Source organism: Cyprinodon variegatus, unplaced genomic scaffold (genome assembly GCF_000732505.1).
Source record: "Cyprinodon variegatus isolate N-32 unplaced genomic scaffold, C_variegatus-1.0 Scaffold2, whole genome shotgun sequence".
Taxonomy (NCBI): Eukaryota; Metazoa; Chordata; class Actinopteri; order Cyprinodontiformes; family Cyprinodontidae; genus Cyprinodon; species Cyprinodon variegatus.
This window is the reverse complement of record NW_015150455.1, coordinates 1356224-1375973: the sequence shown is the minus strand read 5'-3', so window position 1 is coordinate 1375973 and position 19750 is coordinate 1356224. Positions and strand designations below refer to the sequence as shown.

The 19750-nt window shown below is 38.1% G+C and overlaps 2 protein-coding genes across 3 annotated transcripts; one reads left to right on the top strand and one right to left on the bottom strand.

The window, feature by feature from the left end:
- Window positions 1–282: 282 nt before the first annotated feature.
- brd9 (bromodomain containing 9) lies at window positions 283–7718 on the bottom strand. The gene is made up of 17 exons (XM_015404337.1): window positions 7582–7718; window positions 6186–6397; window positions 6000–6113; window positions 5794–5923; window positions 5642–5699; window positions 4630–4774; window positions 4404–4514; window positions 3713–3888; window positions 3471–3603; window positions 3265–3340; window positions 3044–3139; window positions 2803–2935; window positions 2588–2699; window positions 2433–2489; window positions 2236–2341; window positions 686–856; window positions 283–619 (listed from the first exon to the last, which is right to left on the bottom strand). Exons 1-17 carry the CDS (start codon window positions 7628–7630, stop codon window positions 519–521), a joined length of 1980 nt encoding a protein of 659 aa, XP_015259823.1. The 5' UTR covers window positions 7631–7718; the 3' UTR covers window positions 283–518.
- Window positions 7719–7795: 77 nt separating this feature from the next.
- Window positions 7796–14467, top strand: trip13 (thyroid hormone receptor interactor 13). Of its 2 annotated transcripts, none has more exons than XM_015403188.1 (13): window positions 7796–8178; window positions 9936–10090; window positions 10205–10331; window positions 11280–11335; window positions 11418–11508; window positions 11585–11657; window positions 11747–11810; window positions 11907–11993; window positions 12137–12243; window positions 12371–12524; window positions 12956–13068; window positions 13171–13240; window positions 13314–14467. In XM_015403188.1, exons 2-13 carry the CDS (start codon window positions 9956–9958, stop codon window positions 13407–13409), a joined length of 1173 nt encoding a protein of 390 aa, XP_015258674.1. In that variant the 5' UTR covers window positions 7796–8178; window positions 9936–9955; the 3' UTR covers window positions 13410–14467. The 2 variants fall into 2 exon arrangements, with proteins under 2 accessions (XP_015258674.1, XP_015258597.1); XM_015403111.1 differs by having other exon boundaries at window positions 9931–10090.
- Window positions 14468–19750: the final 5283 nt, after the last annotated feature.

The following is a 19750-nucleotide window of genomic DNA, read 5'->3' as shown; positions in this document are numbered from 1 at the left end:
TTTGTTATACCTTATATCTTCGTTTCCCCTTAAAGGCACGAGGACATTTTCTGCTTTCAAAGTTTAAACTCGTTTATCATTTCAGTGCAATCTCTTTTCTAACAGGCATGCAAATATATGCAGCACAAACGGTTCCATGCTTTCACTTCCTTTAATTGATAGCCCACAAATGTAGCTTTTTTTATTTATTTATTTAAAGCCTTTAATATGATTAAACTTGACGTCATTCAAGCGTCTCTACATCTGCTTTCTTTACTGTAAATAAACTATATTTATCTGTGTACCAGTAACACCCTGCATGTTACTTTACTTTAGCACAACACAGATGCATAGAAATAATTCATGACAACATACATACATAGCAAGTATTTATTCTCAAAGGGCTGCCTTGTTACAAAAACATATAAACACAATACAGTCTGTACACCAATGCTCAGTCTTAAAGAAATGTGAAGAACCATCTGCCACAGTGGTCTTTCATTAGTAGAGAACTCATAACAGATGGTCTGTGTGGGTGATCAGCTGTTGGCGGAGCCCTCTGGCTCTGGAGACTGCAGGAACTCGTACGGATCGTGAACCATTTCCGAATGGTCTCCAACACCCAGGTGAGATGGACTCCCTGTGGATGCAGGAATATTAACTTCCAAAACAACTAACGAATTTATGTTGCATGTCTTGTAAATACCTAAGTGGTGTTGGTCTCTTTCAGAAGCGTTTGAAAGCGAGGAGAGGTTGGATGAGGGTCGGGAGCAAACTCTTTCAACCTGAGCCTCCTGGAACTCCTGGAGGAGTTTATCAGCGTCATCATAGTGCTGGTGGCCTTCTTCATTCCCTGGCTCCTTTTTGACACTTTTACCTGTTGATGTAAAGGTGAGAGGAGGTTTAAATCCACAAGGAAAAGAGGCTACATGTGGAGGATGTTAATCATGAAGAGGACATTTTACTGCCGTTTGTTGAAACTAATGAAATGCTAGCACAGATCAGGCTTTTTCTACCTGGTATCATTTTTTTATTTTCTGTTATGTAAACCAGTTAGCCCCAACCCCCGGGTCCCTGTCTGGTAGGGGTCCATTTAGGTGTCAATTGGTTCAGGGCTGGACAAAAAGAATAAATAACTTTCATTATTTCCAACTGATTTATTTTCTGAGCCTGAATGGTGTTACATTCTGACTCACTGTTGACGTATGTCAGCCACGACACCGAAAAACAAGTGAAACCTCCCGCTTTAAACACCCCAACGTCTCATTGCAGCAAAACAAGCTCAGGGCTCCCACTAATTCACTGCTATTTTGACTAGTTAATAGACTGTTTCTTTATGCACATTGTTTTTGTGGTGCCTTATTTTAAAACAAATAGTGACCAGAGAGTACTATAGCTAAAGATCGGGTTATCCCAGAAAATATTGTCAAACATTAAACCAGTCTGTAGCGTTAAAAAAAGATTGGTTACCACGGATCTAAACTACCTATTCTCTTGTTTGTTTCACAAACATAATACATTGCAGGTTCTCTGATGAAGGCAGAAATTTTGTATCCAACAAAAATTAAGGCATTACAGATTTATCCAAACTCACACTCTGGATATTTTTCTAATTTTCATTATACCTAAAAAAAAAATAAATAAATAAAAGATTCAAGATGCAGGCCTATGGACCACAGGTTTAACTGGCTTAAGAGATAAAATAAAACACAAAAAATTGAAAGGCCTGCGGACCATTGATCCGAGTCAATTTGTGGGGATCCTGATTGCACATCCTCTTTGTTTGCTTCTCACACCTCCGCCTAAAGCAGTAACTTTGGTGTTGGGTTAATTTACCAGAACGGTTCAACAATCTCTGTGACTACTTCAAACCTCACCATCCACCCTCCCGCACTCTGACATCCACCGTCAGCAATACGAAACAACCCCAACTTTCTGTTCCTCTCCACTCCACGTGGCTTTAGTTTGACCGCTTAAACATGCTCTTTTCCAGCTTTCTGAATCCAGAGGTGTAGCTTTTTACCAACTCACAGAGATGGTCTGCATTGGTATGGAGCGAACGCGTACAAAAGCAGAGGATGTGGAATCCGGGTGTAACTCCCCCACTGCTGCTGCCTCTCATCTTTTCCAGCTCAAATCATTAGATAATGTTTACAAAAATACTATTTTGCTAACCTCTGTGATTTGGATAGATTAGGACGCCGACACTGCTGCACATGTGACTACATTAACAGATTATTGAAGAAAAATACTCACCTAAAGGGTTGAGCATAGAAATATCTAGGGACATATCTGGGTAGTTCTTCATTGATATGAAGTCCATCACTGAGCTGCTTTCGCCAAGGCCGGTGCTGTCTGACATCTGGATAACAACATTTAAAAAAAAAAAGTTTTAGTCAGATATTTCATATTCTAAGAGAACATCTATGAGAGACCGATGAGTATGAAGATACCTGCATGTCACAGATGTTTGACTTGTTTTCATCAGGTATCAACATTATGTTTCTTTTCTGCAATATAAAATATGTTTTACACAGAAAGCAAACAAAGATCCAACAAAGCTGCCTGAAACAACATTTTTAAAGCAGCAGATTAAAAAGCACTGCACCTGTCGAATCTGACTGACAGCTTTTGAATGATCGCCTCCAGTCATCTTGTCCAGAAGTTCATCGACCCAACGCTTAGTGACACCTCCACAGCCCTTCACAAAGTCCTGTATGCTGATTAGAAAAAAAAAAAAAAGAAAAGAACAAGGCTGACTCTCACTGCAGACAGTATGAACTAAAAATGTCGATTATCACAGCTGGATTTGTTTCTCTCTACCTCAGAGCACACTGCACCCCCGTCTCATCTCCGTATGCTGAATACAGCATCTCCGTCTCGTCGGACTGCAGGTCTGGAAAGACTGAGTTTTTCTGAAGGCTCTGGATGTTGTAAGCGCTGCTCAGAAACGTAACTACACAAAAACAAACACTTAGGTTTGGACACTTGAATTTTTGATTCTAATAAATTATAAGATGAGACGAATACCCTGCATGATTAAAATTAACAAAAAAAGATGTACCTTTGTGTCTCCTGTCATCTTTGAACCCTAAAGTTGTTAGTCCTGGTAAAAGCTTGTTGGATAGAGAACTCAGATCCACTTTATGGGTCTCCTCTTCTGCAAAACAAACCAAAAGAGCTAATATTTAACTTCTCATCCACCCATCTCCAATCATATCATTGTAGATGCAATGTGTTCAAAAACACAGGGGTTTTAAACAACCATCTCAAATAAGAGCAAACCTTCAGCTTCAGGGTCAAGTTGGTTTACGACCGTATAGAGCAGAGTGCCGTCTGACTCTTTACGTAAATAACCCATCTGAAAACACAGAAAGATGTACGCTCTTCAAACAGCACAGTTTTAAGCCATCTCATATGGCGAGAGAAGTAGAGTTTATACAGACAACCGTTAGTTATGTGCTGCATAAACAAGAGCAAATGTGACCGACCTTGGAGCTCGGCATGTATCTGTTGATGCGATCACGGGCTTCATCTGCAGAATGCTCCACCAGAGCCAGAACATGTTCCTCTGCTGTGCTGTCAGTCAGGCTGCAAGCGTTTCCCTCTGGCTCAAACAGGTAGCTGAGGAGACAGATGTGATGCTGCTATACTGAAGATAGATTCACCGAACGTTTCAGCTCTTCTAATGGTCAGCGTGACATTACAGTTAGATGTAAACCAGGGGACTGACTTGATGTCTTTAGCCGGTTGTTTTCTGGACTTTTTCGCAGATTCCACAGGGAGGGGGATCGTTTCTGGAGGAGGGAGATCAGCGGTCAGGTCTTCGTCTCCTAAAATAGCTGCCTGCTGTGTGAAATCCATGTCCTGCATGAAGGACATGCTGCGCTTCAGGGCCAGGAGGCGATCCTGTACAAATAAAACAAAAGGCAAACAGTTGTTTTACTATATTTACTACCATTATAACACTGTATAATGATTTCATCCTTTTGTTTTCAAATCCCCGACTTTCTCATTCAAGTTTTTAAAAAATTGACCTGAAGTGTACATATTCCACACAATGTTGTCCTTTGCATCACTAACATTGCTTGAATGATCAAGATTTCTTTAAAACAATTCTGGTTGAATGTATTTATTTAAAATAAAATTAAGCTTAATCATTCATGTGAGGCCTCATATGTTTAATATGCAAACATACTATATACATACTGCATTCACCCCAGAAATATATAGATAATATTCAAGAGCAGTTCATTCAAAGCAAGTTTCAAGACACTTTATTTTTTTTAGCAATAGATGAGCGATCAGGTAGGATTTCAGAAATTTGTTCACTGCTACGGTAGCTTGTTAGGTCCAGAGAGGCCTAATTTTTAGAGACATGTTAAGAAACACTTGTGCTTTCTCAGTTGGGTGGAAATTATTACCTTACTCATCATTTTGAACCCTGTATGAAGTAGTTTCTTAGCAGCTTTGTAGTAGACAGTTTCTGGTCGGTTATACACCATGGCGTTGTCACACATCAGTTTAAAGTCCGCCTGAAGGTTAAAAGAAATCACATGGAGAAAACTTTGCATATGGCCTCATTTCTCTTGATGACACTCACAAACTAAATAGTCGCTGTTTTTCAAGGTCTGATCAGTGTATTGTCACCTTGAACTCAGTCACTGTGTTGTAGTCGTTATTCCTGATCTTGTCTTTCATCGTGCTGAAGTCCATGGGATGTTTGATGATAGACGAGTAACCGGGAGCGATTGCATCCGTCACTGGGAATGCAAAGAATCCATGGGGATCTTTCCTGAGAACAAATAAGCAACAGCAGAAGGTTTCTGACTTGGAAGAATGTCCCAACCGAAAGGCCTTGATCTTATCTTGTCCCAAATTCTGGAAGATCATTATAATAAATATAGACATGTTTTGTGAATTCTGTTCCGAAATGCAGATGTGTTTGGAATTGTTTTTTTTTTTAGAAGCAAGTCTAGTTTTTGACTTAATGAGAAGATGAAGATTTGGAGGATGTCACCCTTCATCTTCCCTAATCATCTTTTGTACAAAACAGCTTTATAACGAGCTGCTGCATTGTTTCTATCAGTCAACTAGTGTTCACCAAAAGCCAATGAGGCCCCTGATGGCAAAATAAGTACTGTGAGAATGAAACTGGATGTCGGAGGCAGCACTATTACACAGCACATTATTAAGCATATGTTGCTCTCAACAAATGCAAATTGATGCATTTTTATGCCCTTAATGAGGCTGTAAGGAAGTCCAAAACTCAAAATGGTCTGTCTCATTAGGAAAACATTAGGTTTCATCTTAGCTCATTTTAATCTGTTGTTAATATGCTTGGCAGATAATATGCTGAATGCAAACTGATACATTTGGAAAAAACAACAAGCTCAAAATAAAAAAAAAGTTTTTCTAACAGGAACTCATTGGTTTGTATGTTGACACTGTTTCCTCACTAAATGTTTGCATAGTTTGGGTTTCTGCTACATTGGAAATTCCTTCTACATGATAAGAACCTCTCACTATTATATATTCAGTCACGGCGTCATTCACACCTTCTTTCACCCTGGGTGAACTTTTGTTTCGCTTGATTTTATTAGAATTCAACCATAGCTCCCCTGGAGAGATATAAACTTTAGAGTACATGACTGTTTCTCACCTCTGCAGCTGCCTCAAAAAGTGTTCCAGCAGTTGTTGGCGAGGGGTTGACTCATTCTCTGCATCGACAAAAACAGAGAAATACTTTTAAGAAACTGATTTTCCCATGTATGAGGAACCCCTTCTGAAATTTGGATAAGGATTCCCTCCTGCCTTGTTGTGTGCGGCATGATCTAACAGGTCTGTCTCCTGGCTGCTCCACTTCCACCTTCACAGTGGGCTGAAACTCCTCCACTTCAGGTTCTAATTCGAACTTCTCTTTCTTCCTCTTTTTCTCCTCAGGCTGATAAGATAAAAACTTAATATACAGGGCTTCAAATAAATGATCATTAATCCTCCAAAAGGTTGGGTCATCTCACCTCTGAGCCTATGTTTATGCTTTTCGGCAGAGTAAATGGTTCAACAGGTGCCACACCAGCAGCTGCTGCCTCTAATTCGTTCTGCTCTCGCTCCCTCTTCTTCCTCTTCTCCTCCTGTTAAAATAAAACATACATTTTATCCAACAGCCAGTTGACGGACGGCGTGCTGTTCTGCTGCGTACTAACCTTCCTACGCCTTCTCTCCTCCTCGTCTACATACTTGTCTTTATCCTTCTCAGACTTCTTCTTCTTCTTTTTCTTCTTCTCTTTATGTCGCTCTCGCTCGTGGTCCGACCTGTCGTCATAGTCGAGCCCTGACCCAGAGAGCTCGGTCACCTCGCTTCCTCCTACTTTGAGCTTGATCTTGAGGGGCTTCTCAAGAGCCTTGTCCTCAAAGTCTACAACCAAATCAGGCGTTAATATGCAGGAAGAATGGGACCCAGAAATATCAATCTGTTCATTATAGTGAACTCTACACCACGCCTATAGAGAAGGCTAAGTCAATAAAAAAAAAATTAAATATACATAGTACTTCATTAAAGTTATGCTTTCTAATTAAGCTGAAGCAATGATATGACGTTTAACATAACTGTTCGAAGCTTTGAAAAACTAATCAAACCCTTTAACTTTCATATACTTAATATCAAACGTCACAATTTCCTATATTTATGTAGCAGGGATTTTATGGAAAAGCACAGAATTTTGAAATACATGTTTCTAATTAACTTATTATGGGGTTACTTCCATCATTGTATACCTGTATAACTAAGGTATTGATCAGCAACGATAGTTATTGCTTAGCATTTCAGTTTAATACGCAAGTATATAGTATTTTGTGTATAAGTACATTGAAGTTCGAAAGAACAGATAATTTCCAAAGTTTTTCATTTATTAGGTGAACTGAATAATCTACTCTGCTGTGTAATGTTGAATTAAATGTGAGTCTAACACCTTAGTAGTGCAATTGTTGTGTATTGCATCATTCAAATCAAAAACAGAACATTAAAAGTGAGAAATAAAACTATTTTTCTTACAACTTACAGCACATTCAAGGAGCAGTGATGATACCTGAAACTTATGTCAGTTTTATGCATAATTAGTATAACAAAGCAAATTGCCTATACAACATGAATTACAAAATACTTAGTTTCCTTTATGTACCTGCAGAAGTGTAAAAGATTGTATTAAAAAAAGCATAACTTTAATCACAACATCTCTGAAAAAACGATTATTGGTAGGTACACCAAGAAATACATTCAGTCGTTCGTTACTATAATAACTTTTATCCTATATTAAAAAGCAGTGCAGAAAATAATATACTGACGTGTTATCAAAATGTTTTGAAATATAACTTTTAATAATTACAATAATTATAGTACAATTTTTGTTCAGGTTTCAGACATTATAACCAAGATTACAGACTGCAAGTTTTTTCTTGCAGATGGTGTCTGCATGAAAAATATCATTGTAAACAACTGCAGCATCCCCAATTTTTGATAATAACAGAAGAGGGCTAATAAAAAGCTAGCTGCAACAAAAGCGTAACACCCTGAAGCTAAAGGAAAATAATATAAGCGCGTACCAGCAACTGTTATCCATTCCGGTTTATGTTTCTTGTGCTTTTTCCCCATATCTCCGGTAATAGAGCTTAAGCTTAAATGTTTACTTTCGTTTTACGTCCAGTGTTAGCTGGCTACTTGAAGCGAGCTAATGTTAGCCAAAAGAAGAAGAAGAAAAAGAAGAAGAAGAAGAAGAAGAACGAGGAGGCGGAAGTAAATCGTCGCAACACAGTATTACTTCCGGTGTTAAAATCAAGCGCGCTGTGTTTAATTTTCGGCGTATTTTCACTTTGATGATAGTTTTTTTAGAAATTAAAAACGACTTCAACATCAGCTCGAAAACAAAGAGGTTCTTAAATGTGTTTTGAATATTTGTCGTTTTAGTATACTGGTTTTTTGTGCGCTTTAGCTAGCATTAGCTTCGTTAGTGAACGGATAGCCAACTCAAGTTATAAACGTTCCTGTAGAAAACTTAGTTCTTGAAGGGTTGTAATTTTTAAACGTCTGCACATGAATCTGGATTAAGCTGGTTTTTGGAGCTTTGTACAAATGGAAGGTGACATAATGGAGGTGGCACCCATACAGAGCATCCACGTAGAGGTCCACGTTAAATCTTTGAGGTAAGTATTAATAGTTGAGTCTTTAACACATAAGTGGTGCTAAAGATGCTCAACTGAAACATCCCAGTATTTCCTAGGATACCTTCTTTGGTTATCTCTACACGTTTGGTTCACTTCCTCATTTTACCATTTATCTGATCTCTGACACTCATTCATTCCCCCTTAACAGTTAAAATACATTTCACTTATTTTCATGCCTTTAAACAAATAGGAAAAACTAGTTAATATATGCAAATCTATGTAAAACGTTAAAGAAATTTTGATGGACACTAAATGACTTTCATGCCCACATTTGATGTACATCATCAGTGGCAGAGATCCTGGAGCTCATGAATACAATGAAATATTTTTGCTCATTCTGTGCATCTGCAAGTTTGATGTATCTGATTTTGTTCTTCAGTTTCTTCACCATGCTTATCTCTATCTGCTCCACCTTCACTATATGCAACATTTCCCAAATATTGGCCCTTCTTAGCCTACCCTTGCATTTGGTGTATTTCAAAACAATACATAAAAAATATATAGCTATTAAAATTAAGATTTGATTTCATGCCATTGGAGGAAAGGAACCTGCAAATTATTCCTGAGGGTGTTTCATTATTTCTGGCCTTGTAGGTTTAGAGAGGTTTTTTGGTGCATTAAGCCCATTTGTCCAGTAGATGGCAGTGTATAAAACAGCACCGATTATGATGGGTTTATAAATGGAAATAAGAATAACCATATTGCAGCTGTGATTGATATCTAACATGCTGGCCACTATGTTTGATAGGGCTTAATCACAATAAGGCCATCTGCTTTCTGGAAAAGTTATAACTGCCTATTGGTGTCTGAAATATCCAATACATTCTGTCCACTGGTGACAAGATCAAGACTTCGTATTTTTATCCCAAAAAATCACACATCACAAAAAAGTCAAGGAAAATATTCAAAAAGGAAGCGGATGAATTAAACTTTTATAAATACATACAAAGGAAAAAATAAAATAAAGACTCCAAATATTTGAGGTTGCAGTTATACTAATTTTTCCAAAAGAAAATCCTATTATTGTCCCACAGTAATTGTGAGAAATTGTGGTTTATTAGTATTCTTATTAAGGATGTGTGAGTCTGTTAAACCCCAATATTACCTGCCTTTGGTGTGTCAGAACTAATGTTTCCCAAAGTAGTAGTTTAACTCATAACTCATAGTTTCTCTGTCCGAATATACACTTATCATCTTCATTATGTACGTGGCAAAGATTTGGGAATGGAATGAGAACGGTCTCCTTGATCTAAATACAAAGTGTAATATTTTTATAAGACCGGAACCATGGATGTCTCCTCATTTGCACACGTGTATCATGTAATGTTGTGATTATGTGGCATAGTAGGGTTAAATAAAATGCTTCTCTAACTGTGATTCGGGGCCACTTCATGAGATGTGAGCCCGCGCTACCTTCTGTAGCTATTGCTGCAACTAACCATTTTTTGGAAGTTGATTAATCTGTCAATTATTTTTTCAAATAATCGGATAGCCTAAGATTATGGAGGACCAACTCTGCCATATTTAAAAATAAATACATAAATAAATAAATGCTCAATAAATATATAAGCATACAATTAATTGCCAACAAAAATACAATAAACAAATAAATGTAAGTAGAAATTAAATTATAAAGTGAGACATAAATGTATATACGGTAACTCGTGTGTGAAGTGTGTTGGTTAGCATTTTACTACATCGGTCGAATTTCATTCCTCATTTCTTTTTCAGCACAGCTAAACTCTCTGAGGTGAAGATGCACATCCAGGCACTGCTGAATCGCCACAGTATGGTGTTTGGAAACTACAGATGGACTGAATTTGATGATGAATTTCTTTATAAGCACGTGGAATCTGTGGCCATTGTTGATTTTGAGGAAATAATTACACAGGTTTGTTTTCTGAGTAATTTTTTTGTGTTTTTTTTTTATGCTGCAGTTTTTTTCTTTAAAAAGAATAAAGCTGGAAGGTTTTGTTTAAACATGTAAGTGTTGCTTTATCTTCAGCCCCTGGATTTAAAGAACTGTGACGTCTCCATTCACATTTTCACCCTGAACGAGGAAGGGCCCAGCATGCTCAGTTTGGAGGAGGATGAGGAACTCTCTGCTGCTAATCATTGGCTGCTGCCAGCAGGTGCAGAACTGTTACTTTAAAAAAAAAAAAACAAAAAAAACATATGTATGCCCTAGTGGTTAGGGCATAGAACTTGGAAACCCTGAGGTTCTGAGTTTGAGCCCCACTCCCACAAACTGCCACTCTGGGTCTCTGAACAAAAGACCCTTAACCCCACACTGCTCCTCAGGTGCCGCACAATGGCAGCCCAGTGCTCTCCAAGGGGATGGGTTAAATGCAGAGGTTAATTTCTCCAATGTGAGATCAACAAAGTTCAGTTATTGTTATTATTATTCTCTCGTTGATTTCTCAATGAAAGGCCCGCAGCATTACGGGTCCTTTACCATACTTAACAGTGGGCATGACAAGGTGCTCTCTCTTTTTTTCCTATTTCCATTCTTCATGTCATGTCAGAGCATCCCTGAGCACAGTTTCAACCGACCAAAGCAGATGGATGAAGTTCTAGTGTGTAGAAAGTATATTTTTGGACTATAGAATTAGAAAACCTTAAGCCTGCAGTCATTTTCCTCAGTCATGTCACTGTCTGTCCTTTCCATGGTGAAGGAAGGATCAGATACATTTATACCCCTGAACGACTAGGCACACATACATTTTGTTACCTGCTAATGTGATTTTTTTTCTCACTTAATAATGTATACATTATTCACTTTAATATTTAATCATTATAAGGAGTTTTACACATATCCCAGAAATCCCACTTTGTATACGCAGTCCTGTCAAGCTTTGGATATTCAAGGTTTAAAGTGGAGTAATCAATGTAAGAAGGAAAGTATAGTGTTTTCTTTTAATCACCCTTGAACTTAAAGAGAAAATATCTTGGTGTTTAAGCTTAAAACCTGTTTTCATGATTGCAGTAATGTTTATTTTCTTGGAAGGGTTTACCTGTGTTTTATCATTAAGGATTGATCATATCTAAATATTCCTTCATATTGATCTGTGTCTCAACAGCTGAGTTCCATGGGATCTGGGAAAGCCTTGTATACGAAACAGGAGTGAAAACCAGGGTAAAGTCAACAATCTGATTTGTGAATTGAGAAAACCACAGCTACTCTGCCTTAACATCTTAATTCTGATGTATTTCTTCAGCTCCTCGATTACGTCACAACAACCATTTACTTCTCAGATAAAAACGTCGATAGCAACCTGATTTCCTGGAACCGGGTTGTGCTTCTCCATGGTAAATACTTCAACATCCTACTGACTGAAACTGCTGGATCGCTCTGATTTACCTCTCTGTCTGTAAACACATTCAGGACCTCCAGGCACAGGGAAAACATCGCTCTGCAAAGCTCTTGCCCAGAAACTGTCAATCAGGCTGTCAAGTCGGTAAGACAGCTTCCATCCTAGTGAAACAATGACTTTGACTGTGGCCTCAGCTCTTCTATTCATTTCACAATACCCTCCATGCCCTGCAGGTATTCCTATGGCCAATTTGTGGAGATAAACAGTCACAGTTTGTTCTCGAAATGGTTCTCAGAGGTACACCTGGCTTCTTTGTTGGAACATTTGTTAACCCGAAGGGTATTTGAAACCGGATTCCCTTTTCTCTCCACTAATTCGCGGTCTTTGTTTTAGAGCGGTAAGCTGGTCACAAAGATGTTTCAGAAAATCCAACAACTGATCGACGACAAAGAGGCTCTTGTGTTTGTTTTGATCGATGAGGTATAATCTGTTTCATGAGAAATTACCTAAAGTTAAAATCTGTTCAGGTTGCTTCTATTTTAACCTTAAAACATCAAAGAGTAACAACAGATGTTTTTCTTTTCTTTCTGTGAACCTGTTACGGGATGAATTTCATGATGAAGGTGGAGAGTCTGACAGCAGCCAGGACCGCCTGTCAGGCAGGAACGGAGCCATCTGATGCCATCCGAGTGGTCAACTCCGTTCTCACGCAGCTGGATCAGATCAAACGGTCAAAACTGTGTTTTGAAACATTTAACCAATAAAGCTGTCTTTCATTTAACCTGACCTCTCTGTGTTTACTCCCAAAATTGACTTTGTAGGTTGATTTTTTTTTTATCTATTTATTTCTCCCCCAGGCATCCAAATGTGGTCATCCTAACGACCTCCAACGTGACAGAGAAGATTGACTTGGCGTTTGTGGACAGAGCCGACATCAAACAATACATCGGACCTCCGTCAGAGAAGGGCATCTATAACATCTATCTGTCTTGTTTGGAGGAGTTGATGAAGGTGATCGAGCAAAGGGAACATATTTTTTAAGCTAACAAATAATGTATTTTAAATTCTGTTGTGTTATAGATGACATAAAGTAGCGCATTATTCACAGCTGGACGGTAAATGGTCTGTGCTGTACAACACCCATCCATCCATCCGTCCATTTTTTGTGACGCTTATCCCAAGTGGGGTCACGAAGGGTTTCAGAGAAAAGGCAATAAAAATACATGTTGCTTCTTTTATAAAATTTTATTGGCCATATATATTCATATAAATAGATTTTTTTAGCCTGCAAAGTAGACAAAATCAAGTTTAAATGGCAAATCACACATTCTGTGGAACACAAGCAGTGATTTTCAGTGTATTGTAAACAACACTGTTGCAGAAGCAACTCAAGTTGAACTCAAATTATTCTTAAAAATGTCTGTTCCCTCTGATCTCTCCAGTGCCAGATCATCTACCCCAGGCAGCAGCTTTTCACCATGTTCGAGCTGGAAACCATGGGCTTCACTCAGACCGAGATGGCTGAGTACAGTCTGAAACTGAAGAACATTGCTGCGTGAGTACCAAATCTAGTTGAAGCAGGAATTGAATCACCTCCTCCACTTGTCATAACATTAACTCAAACAGCCAGAAGCTCATGTTTTGCCTCTTTTTCCAGAAAAAGCAAAGGTCTGAGTGGAAGGGCGCTCAGGAAATTACCCTTTCTAGCCCACGCCCTCTTTGTGAAGGTAAGCATTACATTAGTTGCTTTGCAGAAAATGAATGAAGAATATTGTTTTAAAAAAATATGTTTGTGTGCAGACACCAACAGTAACTCTTGAAAGGTTCCTGGAGGCGATGTGCCGAACAGTGGATAAACAGAAGGAGGAGAAGGATGATCTAATCAATAGTGTTTAAAACCATCCATGTCTAAGAGCTGAAACATGAATCTTCAAAAGCTGTCCATCTTTTGTTTTGTTTTTTTAAATCTTTGGTTCAGTTGGCTATGCATCATTTAATCTGTCATCTAATATATTCCCAACCAATCCCATTTGTCTCTTAATTCTACTTATTATTGTAACGTTGCGCTAACATCCTAAAGTAAAGTGTACAAGCACAGGACTTGCCATATGAGATGTTCTTCCATCCATGTTTTGCTTTGTTCCACTCCCACTGTTGGATGTTTTTTTTAACGGTAAAAGATAGCTTTAACCTTAACAGCCCTAGCCGTTGATTTGTGCTTAAAGCTGGAGCTCAGACTGTCCTGCTGCTGTCATAAAGTTATTCATCCTGTTGCTAAGGTGGAACTAGGCATGGGGCAGTAGATTGTTTTTTTTTTTTTTTTCATTTAAATGCAAATGTTTGGAGAAACAGCCCTGCAGCTGATACAATGTGACATCTTAAGACTCTGTGTTTTGTTTGTGCATTTAGATTTATATCCAAATACATTTTGGGTGGAGTTCTTTCTGCCCATTTAAATACTAATGTTCAACAAGAAGTGGGGGAGGGGTTACATTACTCTATGCTTGATACAGCTGGAGAAAGTTGCAATCAGTTTGACATATCAATAAAAGTTTGAGCTGTAGTAAGGATGTGATTAGAAATATTGATTTTAAAACCCATTTTTAAAAAGCTCTGTAACCGGCTCATGACAGGGTAAGGTTCTCATTTAGCAGTTACTTGTTGGATATCAAACACAGTGTTCATGATTAAATTTGTCATGGAGGGGTCAGTTTGTTTTTTGTTCTGTTTACTCCATTGATGTCACTGAGCTGGCTGCTGTCATATTTATGCATAGCATCCCTTTACCTAGAATAACCATTTTACCCAAGTTATGTTTGCTTAATAACTACTAATGGATTGTATTTTAATTGTTTTCCTTAGGATGTATCTTCTTCATAAGAAGTGTGTTTTGCTGTTTTGTATTCAAGTTGTCTCTGAAATATCTCAATGTTTGACACATTTTTTTATTTTTCTTTTGTGAGTAATAAACTATATTGTTTACACTTTAGTGTGCAAGATGTTGAAGACCTAGAAGTTGCCACTTGGTGCAAAGATACTGCTGTATAATTCTACACAGGAAAATACATTTATTTATATATACATACACGTGACACACACAAAACTGATAACTCTTTTAAATGAAAGAAAAACCCATAGTGGTCAAAAAAATAACTTGAACCTAACAAAGTGAGAAATACAAATTCTAGGAAAAAGAATGTTTCAATGGAATGATTTTGGAAAGTAAATCCATGAAAGGCCTGGACAAAAATGATGATACCCTAGTAGGGTTGTCACGATACTAAACTTTTCAACTCGATACCGATACTAAGTAAAATATTCGATACCACAAGAATGAAAAACAAAGACTAAAATTCAACAGAAATATTTTCATTACTAAAAAAATACAAGAAATAAATAAAAAAACAATAAGAATAATATTTTGAGGTTGTATGCTGTGCACAATATTAAGCAAGCTTGATAAAAAAAACTTGCAAAATTAAAATCAAGTGTTCCTTCCTTGGCTATGTTTTGCAGACATAATGACATTGGCCAAACCAGTTAAACAAAAATAATTCTCAGCAGCTGCACCTGTTACAAAAAAAGTCTGAAACTGAAAAATGCACAGAATTATTCAATCACACAGTGTTCAGAAAGTGCATTTTCCACTATTCTGCACTTTAGATGGCTGTATCGATACTTTTGAAAATGAGTATTGTATCTGGATACGCTTTAGTATCGATACTTTTTTGAGTATCGATACTTTTGACAACCCTATACCCTAAAAAAGACTGAAAACTAATGCATCTTTAATCAAGGTCAGTCCACTGATTAGCATCATCAGTGTATACAATCTTGCAATGACTCACTGAGCCTGTACTGTATATATTGCTACAGGTTGTCATTGTGCTGGTGGGTGGCATGGTGTGTACCACACTCAACTTGGACCAGAGGAAAGGCATGAAAGTTGTCTCAGGAGATATGAAGAAAAATATATAAGACCATCTCTAAGCCAGCTTGTTCCTGTGACTGAATTTGCTCATATTCAGAAAACTAAGATCCACGGGACTGTTGCTAGGAGCAGGAGGAAACATGACAAATAATATGAACAGTATCAAAGACATATCGGCTCAATGTTCACAAATGGAAAAAATTCATCATATTATGAAAAAACATTGCCCCTACTGTGAAAAATTCTGTTATGTTCTGGGGCTGCTTTGCTTCATCTGGCATAGGGTGTCATAAATCTCAGCAGGGTGCAATGAAATCCCAAGACTGTCAGGGGATCGTAGAGAGAACCCTGCTGCCCAGTGCCAGAAAGCTTGGGCTCAGTTGCTGGTCATGTGATTTCAACAGGATAATGATCCAAAACACAGAGTTAAAAACATCCAAGAATGGCTACAAGGAAAGCATTGGACTATCATGAAGTGGCCTTCTATGAACCCCGAAGGAGCTTAAAAATGCTTGTTTGAAGGACCATCTTCCTGATTTAATGGTGTGTCTGATGCTCATCCTTTGCACTAAGCTAATAGTCTGTGGATACAGGATTTTGGGTGGAATCCATCATGCATGGTGGGTAGTGTTAGTGTTTTTACATCAGTGGCTTGAATTTCTCAGGCCAATTCCTTAGGCCAACATATTATTCCAAAATGATATCACTGTCATAGGAGGAAAAAAACTGCATGGGATGTACCACTAACAAATAGCTGAAATTGCTGATATGACCAGATCCTTTGGCTAAAGAGGAGCGGGCTGAAGGATAGCACTGGAGCAGGCCTTGAGCACCAGAGCAATAAAGGCCCAGGTCTACCATACCGAGCAAGATCCCTGGTGCAGGTCATGCAAAAAGGCCCCAAACACAATCTGGCAATTCACAACAGGATGGAAGAATTTCGCAGAAAAAGAAAAAAACATGAAACATAACCAAATGGCTGGACAGAACACAGTTTGAAGATCCCCATGTCAAAATGGGAGCCACCTGCCAAGCTGGTGGAAGATGACAGAGCTGAGGTCCTGTGGGACTTCCAGATACAAACAGACAAACCCTATGTGTCTGATTCCTTCTGGTTGTTTGCAAATTTAATTTTTGGAGCTGGAAACTGTAAACTGCTTCTTATGAAGCAGCAACATTAGTCCTTCATGAGTGGTTCTCAGATAAGCTGTACCTGGAAAGTGTTTAAAAAATGTGTGCAATTTGAGTTAACATGAGAATATCAGAGGCCCCATTGTGTGCATGAAGCTGATTTGCATTCTGGAAATGCTCTGCTGCCTTGCATGTCAGTTGCAGGTTTTGTGACAATGTGTCTTTTGTTTTTGTTTTTTTGGCAACTCTCATTCATTCCACTTCAAAGCTGGATCTTGTGGTGTATTCATAATAGAAAAGGAAAGCAAACATTAAATTTGTCTGCAGTCACACCCTGTAGCTGCAGTCTTATCAATGGCATCTTGTTGAAATACTTCTCTCAGGTGTTTTACAGGTTGTAAAGTGTTTTATTGCTGCATTGGATTGTACTGTCAAAACGCACGTCTTTATCATCAAAGCCAAAGATTTTTACTCTAATCACACCTTACAAATGGATTTCCCCTCTTTCTGAGAACTTGTTTCATTAGACATTTAACTTGATATATTTAATTGCTTGGGGCCCACTAATTCTATTTGTCAAATACATTTTTGTTTTTAATGTGACATGAATTAAATTGGGAAGTTTGATCAGCACGCTCAAAGTTGGGGAGAGAAAAGAGGGCAAGTGGAGTAAAGAGCAGTTGGAAGAGCCATGATAAATAAAACCATAATTGCTCTGTCTGGAGGCCATTTTTTTCTCTCTCTTTTCGTCTGTAGTGGCTCCAAAATTGAGGCAGTAGTTAAAAGGCAGTCAAGCAGGAGAAGTAACAAAAGTCAAAAGCCTCATTGTTTCAGAATTTTTATCGCAGGTTTGAAAAGTCAGAAAACCCCTAAACAAGACAAACAGTCTGGTGTTTATCCCTTCAAATCTTGTTCAGGTATTGCTGAGAGCAATGGAAAATATCTATGCATGTGCCAGTGGGGCTTTAAATGGGTGGTGGATTAACTTAAACACATACTTGAAGGTATGTTAGAGAGGAAACCGACCAGAGTTGCACACAAGCGATGGAAAGTATCACTCATTTCTCTGAGGTTTAAAGTGCGCATTATTGCTTTTAAAGCTTAAAGCCGCACCGATTCAATCAAGTTTAGAAATACCCTAAACTTTTTGCTGCTGTAATGATGCACATCCTCTGCCCAAAAACATAATGGGAACTCATAAAACTTCTAATTGTCTGGGTTTTTCCTATTCTTCATCTGTACAACAGCCTTTGATCACAAAGCAGGGTGCTTAGAACCAAAGGAGCATTGCCTCTAAAATATATATATATATATATATATATATATATATAAAAGTTTCTGTTTCCAATCATAACAGTTCTGTCTGATGCTTTCGTCTCTCATCTCTGCTGAGGTATCTGCTCTCCTTTGTGTTTGTCTGCCATTTAGGCAGGATGTTTCACGGTGAAGGAGAGAAGAGGGATGAGAGAAAGGTAACTTGTGAGGAAAGCAGAATCTCAGAGGTCGGAGCACAAAAAGAAACGGTGATAATTAGGCGCTGCAAGATGGATCAAAGGCGACTGGCATGAATGAGCTTTGCAAATATCTGCTCATCCTGTCAACTGCACACAGTTATCTGAGCAGCTCATCTTTGTTGGGACTCATGCTGCAAACAAATTGGCGGTGGGAGGTGGTTAGCATCATTCCAATTTCATTAAGGCGGGATGGTGGAATTGGGAGGCTCTCAACATACATCACTAGCATCCTGCAAAAAAATTATAATCAGAGCATCTGCATCTTCATTTCCAATGTCTTCCCAACCAAAACCTTTGAAGTTTGTCAATGCCACAAACACCTTGTGTTCATTTGGATTTAGGCTGGTAAATTGTTTTTGCAAAAGGCCCAAGCTCAGATTTAGTTTTAGCACGTCTTTGAAGTTTTGCCATCGTGATTAATAGTCAGGAGTTTGTCTTGGCTGCTCCAACCTGTGAAGATGTTTTGATCTAAACTATTGTAGCTCTGCTTGTGTCTTCAGGCGTCATTTTTTTTGTCGGATGTTAAAACCTTCTCAGTTTCAAGTCTTTTAGAGCCTCTAATGGATTTTCCCTTATAATAGCGCTGCAACATGTTGCTCCATCCCTAAACTCAAGCCAGGTTCTATTGGAGAAAAGTATCCCCAAGGCATGATGACACGACTTTGTTTTGTTTCGTCGTAGAAATGAAAGAGTGAAGTGAAGATGCAGTGGTAATTTTCCTTCATACACAGTTTCCCTGCATGGCTTGTTGAACTTTTTTCCTTCAAAGTACTTTGTAGTTTTGTAGGGTATACGACTAATAGCGGTGCTACTTATGAGGAATTCCCATAGCATGATGCTGCCACCCTCATGGTTCAACCTGATGGTGTATTTGGTAAGCTTTTCACCACTTACAGAGTTTTAGACATGGGTCAGAAGTTTCCATTTCAATGTCATCTGATTGAATACACTTTATTCCCAAATGTTTTCTGCTTTGATTTGTAGGTAAAAAATTAAAATAAAAAAACTTAATAAGAACAGGATATGATGTGAACACACATCTCACACTGAACTGAAGGGAGAGGTATTTTAATACACTGAATGCTTCCAAAGAGATAGAGCTTTGAATGGTAGATAAAACTTTACACCGCTTAGATTGTGAGCTGTGATTTTAACTGCAACGTGTTAACATAGCCAAAGAAAACAAACTATAAAACTGCAGACAGGCTTTTGATGTTTGAAGGGTTGAAGTACAACTTGTTCTTCCTGTTTTGCTTCCAATGCACTCTTTATCTGCAACATCTATGGTGCATTTATGAAGGACAGGTCCTGGTGTTTTTCACAACCAGCTTATCAGGGTGAACATGATGCAGGGGCATAGTGCCATTCTTTGCTTTATTAATCATTACTACATTCATAATTCAATCATTAACCAGCATACCATACCATCTGTATTGCATGTAAACCGATATATCCAGGATTAAAAAAGTTAAAACATAACTTTGATTCGGATTTCTAGCTTATATTTATCATTTCAAGTGGAGAAACATTAACTTTAGTGGGCAGATCATTAAAAAAGAGAAAACTTAAACTATTGGATGTGCAAAGAAATAGGCTACTACAGATTTAAAAGATGAAATGATCCAAATAAAGATATATATATATATATATATATATATATA